The 19,032-nt window shown below is 44.4% G+C and overlaps 1 protein-coding gene and 1 long non-coding RNA gene across 2 annotated transcripts in view; both read left to right on the top strand.

Moving 5' to 3' along the window:
* LOC143356459 (uncharacterized) overlaps positions 1-7,637 on the top strand; it is a 68,877-nt gene extending 61,240 nt beyond the window's left edge. The window contains exon 2 of the long non-coding RNA XR_013082672.1: positions 7,082-7,637. This is a non-coding gene — a long non-coding RNA (uncharacterized LOC143356459). The remainder of the gene's footprint in view (positions 1-7,081) is intronic.
* The window catches only part of Myc (bHLH transcription factor Myc), a 32,683-nt gene that overhangs the window by 555 nt on the left and 13,096 nt on the right, over positions 1-19,032 (top strand). The window contains exon 2 of the mRNA XM_076792157.1: positions 8,735-9,502. Within this exon, the coding sequence (XP_076648272.1) occupies positions 8,740-9,502 (763 nt within the window). The 5' untranslated portion in view covers positions 8,735-8,739. The remainder of the gene's footprint in view (positions 1-8,734; positions 9,503-19,032) is intronic.

Genomic DNA, 19,032 nt, shown 5'->3' with positions numbered 1-19,032 from the left:
TGTACGCTGTGTTGCCTATTCTGTCGACATCCCACGAAATTTTCTGTCACCGGGTATTCCTAGCGACGCGTCCACATCGTTTTCTAGGTTAACAGTGATTTTTCTCTAATTATTCCGGGCGAACGTTTCCTGTACCAGTGATCCTCCGAAAAGCGTGTAGCGCGAGTGAAATATTTCGATATCCGGCGTCGCAGTTCGATGCAAATAGATCAGCAGACATGCCTAGACGCTTTTCTTCTAGCTTCCCCCCGAAGGACGCGACGCTGTCCGGCATTCCGCCCGAAAATATAACGCGTATTTTTCTCAATTGTATCGAACCGGTGATTCGTTCGATATTAATATCGATGAGAGACTTTGTTTCCGTGAACGCGGAATCCCGCGAATACTTTGTATCAACTTACGAATTTCTTCCTGGCAGCTGGCCTGCTGCTCGGCGGAATCGCGCTTGTCTATAAATAGTGTTATGAAATAGTCGGTCAGTTCATTTCAGTTGCACATGTATTCATTCGGTTGAACTTTGACGTGAAAATCACGCCGCGCACTATTTCTCGCGTGTGACGCCCGGATTCGAATAATTGAACGAGAGCTATATCCATATTAGAGCTTCGATCATTCGACTTCCCGAGACCAGCGGCTAGCGGCCGGCGCCAACGCGATTTCGTTAACTTTTTCGAAACAATACATGGCCACCAAATTTTCTTAACGTAATTTGCAAAAATTTGCACAGCATTTTTATAGCCATTTTTATAGCATAAGGGACCCGATTACCGTGCCTACATTAATTATACCGATTTTCAGTAAAATCAGTAAATTCATTATGCTTTAAAAGTAGGTATATTTAATATTGGTACGGTAACTAATAAAAACCGGATACCTGTTCCCAAATTGTGGACTGATTTTCAAAGCATAACGAATATTAGAAAAGAGATATTAAATTTTTTTCATTAAAATCAGTTGATATATCTCTTCTTTAATATTCATTGTGCTTTAAAAATAAGTATATTTAATATATTTAATATAGACACGGTAATTGGGTCCCCTGCTGTGAATTTATGCTTTCTGCCGATAGCCGGATATCTGTAACGGTGTCGCAGATTTTCTATTTCCATTTTTTGGATATTTTTGAAAATCAAATTACCGAGCACCGTATTTTCACGCGGCAATGGTCTCGATTGGTTTCTACGGATTTTGGCACGGGACGCCGGTCGTGAGGATCGTGATTATATTTTCGCAAAGCCATTTCGCGATTCCGAGATTTTGGTTGACGGCTCGTGTCGGAAATCGACTCCGCGGACATTTTCCCAGTTTCGTTTCGGATCGATATGCACGCGAAAATATGTGTGTCAAGCGGAGATAAGCGAGTTTACCCGGCGTATTGCACTTTCTATCGCAATGTCGTGCAACGTAACAATCCGCGCCCGGCGGGGGGTTCTAGTTTTTAGGAATTCGTTTGGCGTCCGCTCGAAGGCCGCCCGGGACATTTTTCACTATACTTTTACCGTATCGCGCCCTTTCATCCTCAGAAGAAATCCACTCTTAATTATAGCGGCCGGTAGGAAAGCTGTCCGCTTACACGCTCGAACGATAATGTTCGACGGAAGTTAGTGAACACCACCACCACCACCGCCTATCCAAAGCTGGACCGGTTTGTTTCTCGATTCGATATGCGGACTCGTGGTTCTAATATGAAATAAGTTCGATCTATCGATCGTCGTCGGACGACGTGGAATGTCGCATTCCTTATATGTACGGCGTGGGTTAACATTCGGCTTGCTGTGAACGGTTTCCCTCAATTTCAAAGAAATTATCATTTTATTACACTCTCCCGGCGGGAAAAAAAGTGAGACAACTTTCTAGGACAATTAACAAAATTGAAATTTTCTTTGCCCAGAACATTTATTTCTTGCAGCTTCTGTGTTAGTGTATTAACAATTTTCGAGAATGCGTTAACAAGTTGGATACAGTTAGCGATATTTTATTTTGAAATAATTATTCCATTCGTTAATACATTCGCAGTCGGTTCTTATGTCGATCACCAAAATATGTTCTCTTACGAAACTTCCAACACCGATGTTAATTATTAGAGAATAATCTAAAGTTGAATATGTGCAACAAAATAATGTGGATTTTATAGTGATTTTATAGTGTACGCTATTCGTAATTTGTGTTCTCGGGACACGCCCCTTTCCTAGAATAGCCGTGGTAGAGTGATACAGTGACAAATGCATTATCATTGTTAAGAATAAAATTACCAGATTGTCTTCTCCTGTTCGAGAATGCCATTTTATCTCGAAATGCCCATTTTAGAGAATTAACAGTGATACACGTTCTCGTGACTTCCACCGAAAATGAAGAAAAATTTAGTTTTCTAAAAGCGATGGATTGTTAACGTTTAACATGTAATATATATATAATAAAATCCTTCTTGTCCCAGGAATTTCGCTGTGTCCGCGTCTAGCGGCCAACAAATGGAAATAGTTATTTTTATTTTGAACCTGATCTGTGCTATGGGGAACCGATGGAATTTTCGCAAGAAATTATTCGGGACGTTTCTGCGAAAACATTCGTCTTTTGTTTACTATTCGTCGGGGAACGGTTTTTTCCCGCGCGCTCGACGACGTTACCAGGACGATCTAACGAAAGTTTATCTTTTTTTTCTCTCTCTCTCCCTGCGAGGAGAGTAACACGAAACACTCGGGATGGTTTCTTTCGTTGGCAAGGCCGTTCTAGGAAGGTGATTTCTTCCCCCCTCCCTTACCCGACTCTCTTTTGTTCGATTCAGCAGCGAGGTAGGGTCAAAGAGAGAAACGTCTAATGTATCATTGTTTTTCAGCGGTTCGCGTTTTTCACGGCCGAGCAAGCCACAAAGCTCACCGTGTCCTCCCTTCCCCTTCCGCCCTCTTTCACTTTTTCTTTCTTGTCTTGTGTTGCTTACTTTTCGGGACTCTCCTCGTCCGTTTTCGATATGAATCTCGGCGATGAACGACTCGGCCAACTGTCAAACGTCTTTGCCCGACCGGTTGTCAAAATATTGCCACCATCGATCCTTCTACTTTTTTTAAAACTGTCTTTCGAATTATTATTTACTACTGAATCACTTCCCCGATACGTTTCATTTCCAATTACCGTGCTGGCAAATTCAAATCTTTGATAGGGTCAGGGAAACCAATTACTGTGTCTATATTCATTATACTTACTTTCAAAGCACAACGAATAGTTAAAAAGAGATGTGTATATTAACCCTTAACGGTCCGGAAGTATTTCAAGTTTACTTCCCACCAGGTCCAAACTATTTTTCATACGAGGAGAAACTGTGTACTCAACACTTTTATATCAAGTATAGAAAGGAAAATATTTATATTTTATTTCTTTCTTTATTTTTGCCAACATATACGCGGCATTGGTTCGTTAAGGGTTGACTGATTTTAACGAAAAAATTTAATATCTCTTGTTTAACCGTCATTGTGCTTTAAAAGTAAGTACAATTAATAAAAGCACAGTAATTGGCACCCTCACAGAAATTGGGTCTTTCACCCTATTTTAAAATGTCCTTTCTAATATTCACTTTCATAATTACTTTTGGATATGAGCATTTTTTAATCCTCAAAATGTTCAAAACGTCCTATACCGTATGGTGTTAATCAATTAATATTTAGCATATTAAGATATTATCTACCAGCAATCAAAAATATTCTTTTAAAAATTCTCTACATTCCACAATCTTCAACACAATTGTAATATTTCCTCTTTCACCGTTACTTATGAAATTACAACCCCTAGAAAATCTAACAGACTCGAATCAATGTCATAAATTATTTTAATATGATTATCCTTTATATCTGCCGAATCCTTCGGTCTTACTAAATATTAATTTTCACCGGTACATTCTAGTTACAAAACAAAGGTTATTTTGTTGTGTCTCTATTTTTTCCCAAAATCGGAAACTTCGATCTAGGATTCAGCTTTCTAGGGAAAATCTGTATTTCGTTTTTTCGAAAGTCATCGAAGGGTTGATTTAGGTGTGTCCCTTCTCAAAGAGTGTATCCGCAGGCACAAGTGCGATTAGCGTGAAAGTGGCAACGTGTTCGTACCTAGAACGTAGGAATTAATTGCAACACGGCGGTGGTCCATCTTTGGGCGGGAACGGTGGATAACGGGTCCACGGTTCGGCGTCATGGTGGGCCCGATCGGGCGGATGTAATGTCTGCGGTATGAAGCTGGCAATAAAAATCAGCGTGTTCTCTTTGCGTGTAGATTCGCGACGGTGATACACCCTGGCGAATCTCGCTGTAACCGTGAGTCACCGAAAGGAGTTGTGACCCGCGGGCGCGCGTCGCCTTCCTCCGTCATTCCGTGTGTATGTGACTCTTCAATGCGTGACCGGCGCCCCAGACACGTTTCCTTCTGTCAGTGCATAACTGCACTCTCTAAAAGCGTCGTGACGAGGCGATCCTACTGCGCGCGCCTCTAGCCTCTTATGTAAAACAATGCGTCACTTTGCGGAAAGAATCGGAATTTCCTCGTATCACAGTCTCCCGTTAATTCTTCTCGGTATCACCGTATACCGTGAATTCTCGTTGTATGACAGTCCCGCCGTTCTTTTTACTAACACGAATACGAAATCGGAGGTCATCACCGAGCGTCGCGTTTGAAACACACAGGGCACGCTGGAAACCTAAGAGTCATATCCGTCTACAATTCATAAGAAACCTATGACCACTAAGCGTTAGTGACAATAAGACTGCGAAAATGTTCGTCTCCGATACAATGTTGCGAAGCTCGAGAGCCGTCGTCGCCGAGGAGTGTGCCACACATGTGTCGGCTATATCGGTGTGGGGCCAGAGGACCACTACTAATCCAATTACAAAACTTCTTTATTTTTTATGAATCTTTTACCAACAAATTCGTGGCATTTTTCTGATTAAAATAAAACCAAATGTGATACAATTCCGATGATATTTACTTGTGTAACGAGCGATGAAAATTTCGAACGCAGAGAAAGACAGCGTGTGGGAAAGAAAGAGCCGCGGAGAGTCGCGGCCGCCGGCACAGATCAAAGAAAAATTTAACTTCTTCATTATTAATTATTTTTTTATGAGACTTCCACCGATATATTTGTGACATTATTCCGATTAAAATGATGCCAAACGCGATATAATTCGGATCACATTTACACTAATTTTCCGTTAATGTAATTGTTATGGGAAGACTTCCATCGTTCATTACACACGTAAATATCATCGGAATTGTATCTTATTTGGTTTCATTTTAATTAGCAAATGCCACGAATGTGTTGGTAAAAGTTTTATAAAAAAATAAAGAAGTTTTGTAATTGGGTTAGTTCTGGTCTCACACCGATGTAGCCGACAATGTGTGGCCGCGACGGCTCTCGTGCTTCCGCCACCCACCGCGGTGGTGCGAGTTTTTCCACTGACTTCGAATCGTAAGGTTGGCACTGTCATATAACGAGAATTCACTGTAGTCTCTTTGCAGAACCACTTCACCTAAAGATAGTTTCTCGTCTACGCGACGAGCATGTTCGCGAAGTGTGATCACGGTAGATCACTTCACTGACACACTAGTGGCACACCAGTAGTACCGGAAGCTATCACAGTGTTTTTCGAATTTATTTATTTTTTTTTTTTTGATGTTAGAAAATTGTCGAATATTTTTTTATTATTACAATTAAATCCCTTCGCGACTGGTTGTACTGTTTCGCTGTAATGTTTAGTTTGAAGCGACTGTAGATGGAGTTCTGGCACGGTAAAGTCGTTGCAAAAATACATTGGCGCCTGTTGACTCATAACATTGAAAATTAACACTGTTTAATGGAAGGAAGTTGTAATCTGATGAAGGCCTCTACCTTGTTATTCATCATTCGTACGTACACGTCTTCTTACGTGCAATATGCTGCAATATAAATCACACAAATTGTACGAATCTTTTAGATTCACTCCTGCTTTTCCTCTTGAATAAATTGAGATAAACAAATTACTAGGTGACTAGTCCGTTCTTCCAACTGAATGGACTAAAATATCACAAAGTAATGTATAACTAAACAGCTCATGACTCACTGGATGACATCGCTGAATCGTATGCATACGACACTCGGGTCTCAGCAGACCCGGTTGTTGTCAGACATGAATTAATGCTTGATTGCCAACAAAGATTCTTCTGTACCCAACAATCTTCCACATTATGTAACAGAGTTTCAATTTTGCCTGCAGAACCTAGAACAATGTTCCTCATATACAGGGTGTCCAGAAAGTTCGAGACCAAAATTACGTCACATGAGATGTCAAGTAGATTTACATAAATCTATATGATCTTTTTTTTTTATCTATTTGACCTCGTTAACGCACAAATTTGGCACCGAAATTTATGGACATTCTTTTTATCTTCTGAGTACAATAGGTACAACAGGCCAGGCTATAGAAGAGTCAGAGTTGTCAGTAATATTTTATTTTCAACGCATCGAACCAAACCGCCACCGGTTTTAAAAAGTCCACGGTCCGTCGGAGGCTGCATCGGAGGGTTACAATGCGCCATGAGGGGTAGTTACCCCCAACTGAAAGAAATAGTCGCAACGGTCTCACGCGGCGAGGGAAAATGTCCTCGTCTAGGGATTCGGTGTTTGGTCCGTGATTTATGGCAGGTTGTCGCACCTCGGTGTATAGCGTTTGATTTGTCGTCGCACGCGTTACCGGTTTTTTCTTCCTTTTTTTTTTTGTTCAGTTCTCCGTTGCATCTCCGTTTCGTCTCCGTTCGCGTTTCCGGTTCGTCGCGGCAGGTTACCCAATCAGTTCCCGCGATCGAGTTCGAGATCGCGGGTACCCGACGTGGAGCGTCATCCCTTTCCACTATACTGCTCTCTACACGATACAGTGAATTCTCGATATATGTCAACAACACCGTCTCGCCAGCGACGTGTATCGTCCAGGAGACACTCCTCGGCGTGCCGCCTCTCGTGGTTCGCGGCCCATCACGGGGTATAATCCGCGATAGTGGTGATAATTCCGCGACGTTCATCGTCCAGGTCTCGGCGACATATATAGAGAAATCACTGTATACCCCGCGGCAGTGGGAATAATTCCGCGGCGTTTGCAGAGGAATCACTGTATATCGTACCGTTCCACCTGAGCGCGGCAAAAAAGAAAAAAAAATATCGGTACGTTAGTGTCGCGTTAGTGGCGAAGGCCGAGTACTTTTAATATGCGTGCATGCATCAACGACAGCCCGTCGCGTCGCGACCTTTGGTCATATTTTCATAGCATCGACTGCATTCGTTTCGTTTGATTCTCCTGATAATGCTGAAGACATTACGACACATTGTTGCAATACCCAGGCCGCCGTTATTACCTCTACGTGAGGCCACGTGTTGTAACATCGAAAAGGAGGAGGAAAGTCGACGGATGCACATCGAAGTGATCGATAGTAAATATGCGCGATTGAGCCTCCCAAGGGGACAACGCGAATAGCAAGTCCAAAGATTCATCCGCTTGCGAAAGCGGATATCGTATACTCGGTGTTTCTTGTTTTTCCCGCCAAAAGTATTGTACAGCGAATAGGAGAACCGTTGTAGCGCTTTAATGCGACATTATGAGTGAATGATTGACACGCTGCGGAACGAACAGCGAAGAGATCAGAATTGACCCCTTGACGCACAAAGACGTCTCCGGTGTCATGCGTTTCTCATGCACGCTGTGCACATTGAAGTAATATGTTGTTTAATGTGAACAGAAAATATTACTAGCAACATGTCTACCATCTTCTTAGGAACATCTTGAGTTTGTACAAAAATTCACTGTTGAGCTTCCCCAATGATAAGTTAAATAATAAATTGTATCTCTGGTTACATTTGAATCGTTCGAGACAGCGATGATCGTTTAGGTACAGCCATATAAAGTTCATTATACGATATATTGAAAATAAATTATGTGTATAATTTTCTTTTCCATTGATCATTTACCGCAACATTGTATCTATCGCTGGTAAATGTAATGTTGATTGTATAGGTTCACAAAATTCGCGGCAGTTACTGCACCAGAACGAAAGAATAAATGTTTGAATTCTAAAATACTCTCTCAGCATTTCGTCTCTCCCATTACTATTTTTCCCACAAAGTTACTTCCCATTACAATTACATTAACGGAAAATTAGTGTAAATGTGATCCGAGTTATATCGCGTTTGGTATCATTTTAATCAGAATAATGCCACAAATATATTGGCGAAAGTCTCATAAAAAAAAATAATAATAAAGAAGTCAAATTTTTTATTTAAAGGCCTGCGCTCACGCGGGCTTTGATCTGTGCCGGCGACTCTCGAGCTTCGGCCCCTCACGGGGTATACGCCGCGGTGGTGTGGGTAGTTCCACTGACTCCTAACCGCGAGGTTGGCACTGACTCGTAACGAGAATTCACTGTATCCGGGGAGTTAATGACTCTGCGTTGCGAAAGCCTCGGTGGTGGAATCGCCTACCAACTAGTACAGTAGTGCCCGGTTACATGCGACACTTTCGTCCTTTCTTTGCATTTATTCTCTATCCTTGTTTACTGGGAGGTTGGTTTGCCGAGCCGAAGCCATTGACAAGTGAATTGCGGGAGAGTGGGGCTGACTCGTGTAAATTTAACCGTTCCACGTTCGTGCGGATAGTACAAATCGACCGTAATCGGTGAACTATCGATAGAATAGAATTGAAAGTGGGGAATCTAACTGTTCGTGGTATGGTTTTAGGCGAGATGCCGGTGCCTGTTTGGGATTGCTCTGACTTGGGCTTGCTAGACGAGCCCCTGGACACCGCGACGGTGGTGTCCGACGACATATGGAAGAAGTTCGACCTGGACTTCCCGCTGGACCGAGTGGTGGACGCACAACACCTGGACATGTACCACGAGCGGACGTACGACGACGGTGTCCTGCCGGATGTCGCGTACGACAAGACAACATGCCTGGAGTCGCGCGAGATACGTCACCACGACTGCATGTGGGCAGGTCTGTGCATCAGCAAAGAACACAATAGGACGTTACCGGCGAAGAAGGACTCGCAGATACAGAAGAGAATACCTGCGGGACGTAGTTTATTGATATCCCGAGCCAGCACCGCGCTGACGACGACGCTGTCGGCGAGTCAACAGCAACAGTGCCGCACAAAAAGCTTGGAGAGCGACGGCGATTCGACGAGGCCCGAAACACCGCAGACTTCAGGCACATCCGACACCGAGACCGAGGACGAGGGACCTTTCTTCAGGCACGATCAGATCAATATACACGAGAAACTGTCCGAGTGCATGTCAGAGGCGGTTACCAAGGCTGTGCCAGTGAGCGAGGTCACCGGTCAGCTGGTCAGGTTCCACGACAGGAGGAAAGAGGAGGATAAAGGTCAGTGTCAAGTGCACAAGGAAATCAATGTCAGGAATACCCACAGCGATCACTGCTATCACCTGAATCAGCCTATTGGAAAGAATCTGGAACACCTTGGCGTACAGACACCCTCCGATTCCGGTGAGTCATGATTTATTGTATATTACCTCCCGCGCCATATACTTTGCCCCGCCATTACACCGGGACCGCTTGATTCGCCTCGTCTTCATGCGCATGCAATTTCATTCAGTCGCCTCTCTCGTACACTTTCTTCCCATTGTTACACCGGGTGTATCCGAAGTAGCGGCGACAAGCTGATCCTTTGTACAACGATAGTAAGCATCAGACCCATCTACGAGAGAATTACTTGGAAAGGATCAGCTTGTCGCCGCTCAAATTTCACTTATATTTTTAAAGAAATTCATCCTTTTCCAGACTATACGGTGAATTCTCGATATATGTCGACAACACGGGTCTTGCCAGCGTCGTGTATTGTCCAGGAGACATGCAGGAGCCGTGCTATGTTTACACTCCTCGGCGTCCAAGGCCTCTCGCGACCCCTCACGGGGTATACCGCAGTGGGCGTAATCCCGCGACGATTATCGTCCAGGCCTTGACGACATGTATAGAGAAATCACTGTAGTTTGTGTTACGATTACAAGAATTTACGAGATTATTGTACTTACCCGGTTTGAATTGATGCAAAGATTTAACACTAGGTTAACGTTGGTGAGAAATTGAAAGTAATGTCTTCCGCAAGGAGCTAATTTGCTAATAAATGTCAGAGGTCGAGTTGGTTGGATTTTTCGAGGCAATCTGACGCAGAAAAGCGACAGGTTCGCGCACCTCGGTCCGAAAGCATTATTTCTGACACCCTTTAGAGCGTCAAGAGAGCGTTTATTCGCCTCATTCTTTTGTACCCTCCTAACGGAGGCAGCAAGGTCGAACTAAGGATCCTCTTAATCGAGTGCAATTGACGGCGGCACGGCACTCTCCGGTGTGCACTTCGCCGAATTTGGGTACCCGCATAAGTATGCTAATCGCGGTTGGTTATTCGTCACCGGCTCAGGAACGGCCGAATACAACACAATCGTAAAACTCGTTTTAAACAAGTTCGGAGGTCGGTACACTAACGTGCTCGGGTCAGTGGTGTTTTTCCGAGGAGAGAAGGGAACCGTGAGAATTTTTTTGCCTTGGAATCGGCTCGACCGTTTGCGGAACGGATGCATAGATTGCACAAACAATAACGGCTTTGCGGCCGTTATTGCTGATTCGGCGAGCATCGTTTTAGCGCGCGCGCGTGTGTGCGAGTGCCGCCGCGTAGACACGAAAATCTTACACCTTTCGCTTTTTTTTTTCTCCCCTCCCACGGTTGCTGTGCAAGCACGGAGACAAAGCGAGGCTTTCGGATTTTTCGATTTGCACGATTCTCACATTTTCGAGCTAATGTTTTTGTCCCGGGACAAAGGCCTGCTTTTCAGCGGTTAGCACACGTATAATCCTTTTAACGGAAACGCGTGCGTGTGTCCTTTAACGAGTCGACCGGTCGAAAACGAAGTCCACTTGAAACTGAACAACAACCGCCAACGTTCCCGTGCGGCACTTCTGAAATATTTCCATGTTATTTCCCGCGGATACAATCGATTCAGACAACGTTCAAAGAGAGACGTTCTTCAACTTAACGTTGCCAAGGACGCGACACCGCACACGCTAGACGTAGACCGTAAATGTAATTTAATTGCGGTGTGTGCGACGTCCGTTTGCTTTCAATGAGAAGAATGATTGCCATCGAAGAGGAGATGGCTTGATAGATTATTATTGCATCGATAGCGGTCGTTACAATGCTTGGTATATTAAATGCGTGTCGAGGTTGAGCGTACGTTTGTGTGTAAAACAATACAAATTATTTGCCAGACGCAAACCGTGTTCGCAATCGTCTCTCGAATACCAGTTTGAATATTCGTATTCGCTCGATTAAATAATCATTCTCACATGCATATGTATACGTCCCATAATCGTCCGTCGAATTTCTATACGAATCGTTAGTTACACACCGAGAATAAATTAGCTAATTGCACCGGGTTTTGCTCGGGGGTGGGCAGCGGTAATTGGCTTGACCAACTTGTCCCGCGAAACCGAGGACCCGGTAGCAAAATACAATGCGTCAGCATCGTTGTGTCGCGGTGTGTGTGTGTGTGTGTGTGTGTGTGTGTGTGTGTGTGTGTGTGTTATACAACCGGGAACGCGGGAACAATTTATAGCAACGCGCGCGGAAAAATCCGTTCCGCGCGCCGCAGGAATTCCACGAGTTATGGTTGCCCCGTCTTCGAGGCTTCGTGATTGGGATTCGAGAAGTTCGCGAGCATTTTCAGGGCACGTCACGTATCTTCCCCGTAGCCGAGCACACGGTCCTTCCGTCACGTGTCTTGTTCACTGGGTCTAACTATAGTGATTCCGGGAGAGGTGGTTTGGCGCGACTCGCATAATTCGCTCGACCCGTACGCTCTAGCGTCTAGTCGAGGAGAAAATTGTGCCGTTCGCCACCTGAAAATATGTTGCGCCACATGGCGACATCCTACGGTCTATAGATACTAGATACTAGACACACGCACGCACACATAGAGGGACACCACACATGCGCGACGTTGCAGCTGAACGACCGTCACCGGGTCATGCGTGCGTGTGCGTGTGTGTGCGCGCGCGCTCTGTTCGTACGATAGGAGAGCATGACCAGGAAAGAGTCGTGCAATAGCGAACGGTGCGCATACACGTGCGTGCTTTCATTGGCCTCTGCACGTGACCAAACATTTACGCCAGTTCTCTTCCGATTATACGTCAAACCGAGCGACATTACTGGCCTATTTTTCTGCACAATGTTGCGCTCGTATCGATCCCGCGGCTCTACCAGCTAAAAAGAGAAACTCTTCGCCTACTGGAAATGATCTGCGCCTATTCGAAGCCGCGGTAGACCGTCGATGAGCTCGTGTGCTTTCAGGATGAGACTGTTCCCAAGCTATCCGTTTAATTATACCGATCACAATTAAATCGAGCAGTTTAATTGATTGTAACTGATGACCGACAGAGATAAGCTTTGTCGAGAACCGCTCTCGCGCGACAAGACGGTGAGAACTCTCGTGCGGGAACGCCGATAGGGTCTTATAAAGTGTGCCGTTTCCTGATCGTCCGAACTTAATGGATCAAGAAGACGTTACTGTGCGACCGGACACACCACGAATTCGGCCTTCGTGTGTTGTCGTCGTCGTGTCACCGGCCGTAATTGGTAATTGCCAGGAGCACAACTTGCAAATAGCTACTTCTGCCAGCCGCCAGACGGGTCAGTGAAACCACGAGAAAAGCGCGACCTCGTTAAACGCCGTTAATAATTAGTTAACGTGTTCCGAAAGGCTCTCTCGGTATCCTTTATAGCGGATGAGCAACGCTGCACTGACATTGGACGGAGAACACCTTTCGAATTCCGAAGTCGGGAAATACTCGCAAATAACGCGTATTCCCTTCTCTTTGGTAGTTCGAAGTTATGGTCCGTTAGATTTCACAATGCATTCGATTAAACACTTTCTAGAATCCAGTTAGCGCCGAGACAAAATGATGCACAGTTTTATTTTTCAATGAATTGGCGGAGTGTGGATATTCATGCAAATCTCCATTTTGAATCTCCAAATTCTATAGTCCGAGTGGGACACTCCGTATAGTGAACGTTGAGTTGAAATGCCGTTAACGTTTATTTATAACGTATATACATATATTTATGCAATTTTTAATTTTTGTAGGCAAATTTTAAGAAAGTGGGATCCTGCAAAATTTTATTTTCGGTGGCAGTAGTCTTCGTAGTTCTGAAATAAATGAAAATCGTACTACATTCTGTGGAATTTTATACTCTAGCGTTTTTTGAAAATTTTCGGAAGCCATAAATGCATAAAGTTCCGTCGATCATTTCACAGTTTTTGAAAGTCTGGCCCATGGCTGAGGATTTCTTAATAAACCCCTTTTTCATAGTTCTCATCCCCATAACACAATCTAATAATTTATTTTGGCATTATTGTCTAAAAGAAGATTTTTAAGCTTCCTTTTGTTACAGTATTGAAAAGCCTATTAATAGACTCCCGGTAGATGAAGTGTTAATATACATATTTTAAATGTATTTAAAAAATGTTTACATTTGGTTGAAGCAAATTTCTTTTTGTTTGTTAGAGTGTTTTTTCAGCGTTATGAAGGTTCGACAGCTAAAAAATCGATTGTTGCTTCTAATTGTTTGGTCCGCACTGACAGATAAGGGAAACCGGTTTATTGAGAGTGCTTCGGTGCTTCGAATTTAACTATACAACATCCTTGTTTATTAGAGCGCGATGACCCTGCCACGCGATTTCGTTCGGTTAAACGAGTGCGCTTTAAATAGAGCAATTTTCGAGGCGAGGTAAAAGTCAGGGTTGTTTAGACGCAACCCAGAGCATAGTTCAGGGGCGCGTGATTTGCACGAGTTGCGCAACGGTTAGAATATCCTCGCTTACTTTCTGACGAAAATTAAGATAATCGACTAATGATCCTTCACCTGATGATTCTTAATGAAGTACTTACAAAAATAGTACGTATTTCTTGATCGATCATTTACAATAAATTACATACAAAATTATTCTTTATGGGACCACACTGTATAGTCGAACCAACTAAAAGAGTACAAAATAACGCATGTGACACTCACTGTCAAATAAAAAAAAATTTTTAAATATTATTTTTCATTCTTGAATTACGCTTGCGTTCCCTTATTTTTTTTTTTTATTTTTCTAAATGTGCCGAAGTGCACTGCGAGGTGTATGATCATGCACCTGAGGTGAACGGAACATGCGCAGGTACTCTTGCGGTACCAAGTGACGTCATTGACGCCCAAAAAGAATTTTTAAAAGACTTATTATTTTGTGATTTCCGGATTAAAGTCACACACGCGTTCCTCTTCCCTTTTTCCCGTCTTTCGAAGCGTGTACAGGTGCACCGCGGGGTATGATCGACGGAGCATGCGCAGGTACTCGCGCGGGAACACGAAGGTCACGCGGTACCAAGTGACGTCAATCGATAGCCGGCCGGCCGGTCGGTCGCTGCTTGCGGTCAAGCGTGGGACCCCGCCGCGGCGGTTTAAATGGTCGCCGGAATGCGGTTAAGCCTTTTTGCCATTCGCGCCACAGTCGCGCTCGCCGTGGTGAGGGATACTCAGTACCGTATTACACGGGCACAGTGCCCCCTCGGCATCTTCGCTCCGCATTCAAAATCTCGCACCGATTCGCGAATTACCTCATCCTACAATCAACAGTACCTTCGCCAGCCCCTCGAAACAATCTACAATCCACATTCGTCGAAAATCTTTCTGAATAAATAAAATCATGCCAATGCTCTTTATACATACCAAAGCAATTTTTTACATTTTTTCATTCTTTTTGCTCCGTGGACCATTCTCGAAATTGTAAAACAAACAGGGACACAATTTCTTTTGGCCGACCGAAGAAAAATTCCCTTTTGTTATGTAGATAAATTACAACATATTGACCTTTTGGTCACTGTAAAGGCTTGGTCCAATTTATAGAAATACTAAAATAAAAATATCATTCGCGTTTTTGAACTCCCACTATGTTTCTTGTTTTTTACATTTAAGAAAATTTATTGTGAAATGTATGATTTTCTAGAAAACTGTGTTAGATTCAATGACACTGCCTTTCATTTTGTTTTCACAATTATAGAAGCTATCGCGAGAATTGATCCATTGGATCTCTCTGTCGAAGCCACGCATTGCAACAAAAATCGCGCAGAACGTAAACAAACTCAGTTTTGTTATTTTCACAAACTGACTAATGCTAGTCGCTGTTAGTGCTCGGTGGTCACAGCGATAAATAAAATTGCGAGCGCAGCACGTCTTGTCCAGGGTTCAGCCTGGTGTCACAGTTAATCGTCTGCATTTGCGTAATGTATGCGGAAAATGTGTTTCGTTTTCTTGCAACAATTTTGTTCTGTTTCCTCGTCAACAGCGCGCGCGACGGAGTCGGTCGCACGTGACAGCAATGATAATAGACCTGGATCGCTTCATTTTTCCGTGGTTCACGCGCCTCCTCACGGCACAGTCTTTAATCGAACGATGTTATCTGTACACGTGTGCGTCAAGTGTGGCGCCAACTGCAGTCGCTTAGCGCCTTTAATTACGTAAACGCCTATGAGAGGTACCGCGTTCGCCTGAACGGCAAGGCGCCGAGGGATTCCCGGTACGGAAAGAGTGATTGCGTTTCCGGGAAAAGATCGAGCGAACGCAGGTTCGCGTTTCGATAATGGCTCGCCTGGTAAAATCCCTGGTGCGGTTTAATTATCGTCCTCGGTGCCGGTGACGCAGCGAACACGCGAAAACTGCGGTCCTGCGAACGGAGTCTGCGCAGCGTCGCGTTAGAAATCACCGGGACCGGTCTATATCAAAGCCGACAGAAAAATCTTCGTCGTCCTCGTAACGTCGCGACGAAGGCCGAGCGAAGTTCTACCTTGCACGCGGCTCGGACGATGGAAAGTAACGTACGCGGCTACGATAATTCTTTTTTTTTTTTTTCGTTCCCTTTCAGACGCGGCTGATTTCATAATTGAGCGGTCGTTCATGGAATTTCTCCGATCGTTAAATTTACATATTATTCCAGCCGAAGAAATTCACGGTTTGATCCGGTTCCGATAACAGTTCCCGCTGTGTCGCTCGTGACATTTAACTTCTTCCAACAGGCTAGTCTCCGCTGGTCGGAAGCGTCCAGCTATAGGTTAACTGTCGCTGTTAACGACGTTTCATTGCACAGTCGATATATGTCAACATACCCGAGCCGTGTTATGTTTACACTCCTCGGCGTCCGAGTCCTCTCGTGACCCCACGGGGTATACACCGCGGTAGTGGGGATAATTCCTCGACGTTTATCGTCCAGGCCTTGGCGACATATACGTAGAGAAATGACTGTACCTATTTTCGTACGATCTTACCGCGCCTCGTGTTACGACGAGGCACGAGGACGCGTTAATACGATCCTGATCTCTGATGCGTCCAACGAAGACACACCGGGTGCTCGTCTTACGTCCGGACTTTTTTTTCCGCGGTATTCGCACGCAACCCTGCCCAGGTTCGTTTTCCAACGATAGAGAAGGGGGTGGGGGACGAGGCGTGAATTAACTCCGTTCTATTCATCGTGAAAACTCGCCGGGTTCTCGAGCCTACCAGGAAAATCCGCGTACGTTGGAACGCCGGGCGGCTATGATGCTCATAAAAATGTATGCGTCGTCGTCGTTTCGCCTCGTCGGGTGGGCTCGCTTGATTCTGGAATTCAGTGGGTGCAGCAGATATGGGCAACCGGCCGAATATGCGTTTCGACTTCGGCAAATCGGCGAAAGCGACGCTAGAAAAGCAGAAGCATGGTCACCCGGGTTCCTAGAACTATTTTCACCTCGGGGACGAACTGAAAGGAAAATGTTTGCCAACTCGCGATGACGCTCTACTAGCACAGAGGAGACAATTCTGATACGCTGTATAATTTGGATTTCATTGCACTCTGATTAGCAGTCTAGACTTAGTAAAAATAAAGTGAACCCTTCTACAACGCGGACTTTTCATCAAATTTAATTTGATCCGATTTGCAGCACAGTGAATTCTCGATATATGTATGTCAACAACTCTTTATTGTCATCGTCCAAGAATGTTTACACTCCTCGGAGTCCGAGGTCTCTCGAGCTTCGCGGCCCCTCGCGGGTAATGGGGATAATTCCGCGACATTTGTCGTCCAGGTATTGGTGACATATATAGAGAAATCACTGTAATTCTGAGTTTCTTATAACACTGTACGAATTGGTCGTGTTATAGGAGGGTTGAGACAGTGTTACTCCATTTTGTATGGTGGGGTTGATGCTCGTCTTCGGAAGGCCTGTTTCAGTCGGCTTGTAACATGTTTTCCATAGTTGTGACTTTACTTGTAATTGTAGTCATTAAATGTTATATTTTCTGCTGGTAGAGTTTGTTATTATCAGCAGAATGTAAAACAGGAACTTGTTGGAGAAGGAACAAAAATCGGAGGAAGACGACTGAATGCATTTTCACAGAAAGATGGATCAACTGTTGTTTGGCATGTAGAGATTAGGCTTACGCGTGTCACCCTCGGCCTTACATCTAAAGCGATATTTTTGTGTCTTCTGTGTTTAATTTACCTTGATAGACAGATACTGCCGAGACATTTCTTCCGACTGTGGTCTTTTTATTCCTCCCAGGCCCGTGTCTTGTTATTAAATAAGCGGGCGACCGACACGGGTCGCATTCTAATACAGAACTGCAACAGTGTTTCACCGCGTACGTGTAACAGGGTCCTTCTGGTTATTGCAAAACAATTCAGTTTCGTGGTATCGGCTCAGCACGCAGGTGGGTTTGGCATCTCTCGAAAGGTATTAGTTAGCATTCTACGTAAGTATAAGGCTCTGCGATAGACCGTTTTCTCGGTCTTTCTCTTTTCCTCGTTACGTTCTCTCCCCAGTGGGTCGGCGGTGCTGTTATCGGGCCGTCTATAATTATGCCTTTCCTTCGGGAGCAAGTGGGCGCCTATTTTTACGCAGGACCTCCGCGGTACGTACAAGCGCATCTCTGCCTGTGACGCAACCCATTCATTCATTCATTAAGCTCAACTGCGTGGGAGAGTCTGCTGATAAGCATCGTGTTAGGTCATTCGCATCGAGACCTTTTGTGTTTCCTCCTCTCTCGGATCGATGCACTCCATTTCTTTTCGCGCCTCTCATTTTTATCGAAGCTAATATCTCACGAGTTTTGCACCGGCCCTTTCGAGTTTCTCTCCGGACGATTTTTAACGGCCGCCTTTGTTTAAACGTTTCGACGTGCCGCGCGTGTAAAATACCTGGTCGACGAACCAGGATGCCTTGACTCTTGCACCAAGAATTAGGAGGTCGGACGTCGAAATGTCAAACTGGCAGAACCTGATTTGGGAATGTGGACCGGCACCGGCCGCCACCGCCGAAGGGAACCTTTTTTCTTTTTTTTACGTGCCGCTCGTCCGATTTTTTCCCTTTGCCTTTTTCTCCCACCTACCAGCATTTGTTTTTTCCTCTACAACGGCCAGTCGATTTCGAAAAGGTCAAGACTCGAACCTGTCGGACAATTAAAAAATTCTAGGAAGTGGAGAAAACTTGTTTAACGCAAGTAAAAGTGTATAACGTTATTTTATACGTTCGATAGTTGGGCGTATCTGTACAGTTTTCGCAATCTTCTCCATCGTTATCCACGGTTTTATCATAATTACAGTTTCTCTCATTTGTAGCGCTTAGCATGTTCGCTACGACGTTCACGCTTTCGCAATTCATTTAAATATAGTCAAATCAATTTTGTACACTTTGCCATTTAACGTTGTAATCTACAGCTTAGTATTCCGAGACTCCGTCGCTCTTCCCTGCTAACTTAGGTTGGAATTTGTAGACTGATAATCACTCTAAGAAATTCGTGAAACCCTTACACAAACAAAATTGCGAGCCTACTAGTGGGAGACGTGCAGTTCACTTTCGGTCCTCTGTGGTTATCATACGCGAGAGTCGTCATTCCAATCTGAGTGGTTGAATTGTTTCGATATTTTGCAAATGTGTGTCGCATTTGATAAAACATG

The sequence above is a fragment of the Halictus rubicundus genome, chromosome 8 (assembly GCF_050948215.1).
Source record: "Halictus rubicundus isolate RS-2024b chromosome 8, iyHalRubi1_principal, whole genome shotgun sequence".
Lineage (NCBI taxonomy): Eukaryota > Metazoa > Arthropoda > Insecta > Hymenoptera > Halictidae > Halictus > Halictus rubicundus.
Note: the sequence above shows the minus strand (reverse complement) of the source record. Positions and strands in the feature narration are given on the sequence as shown.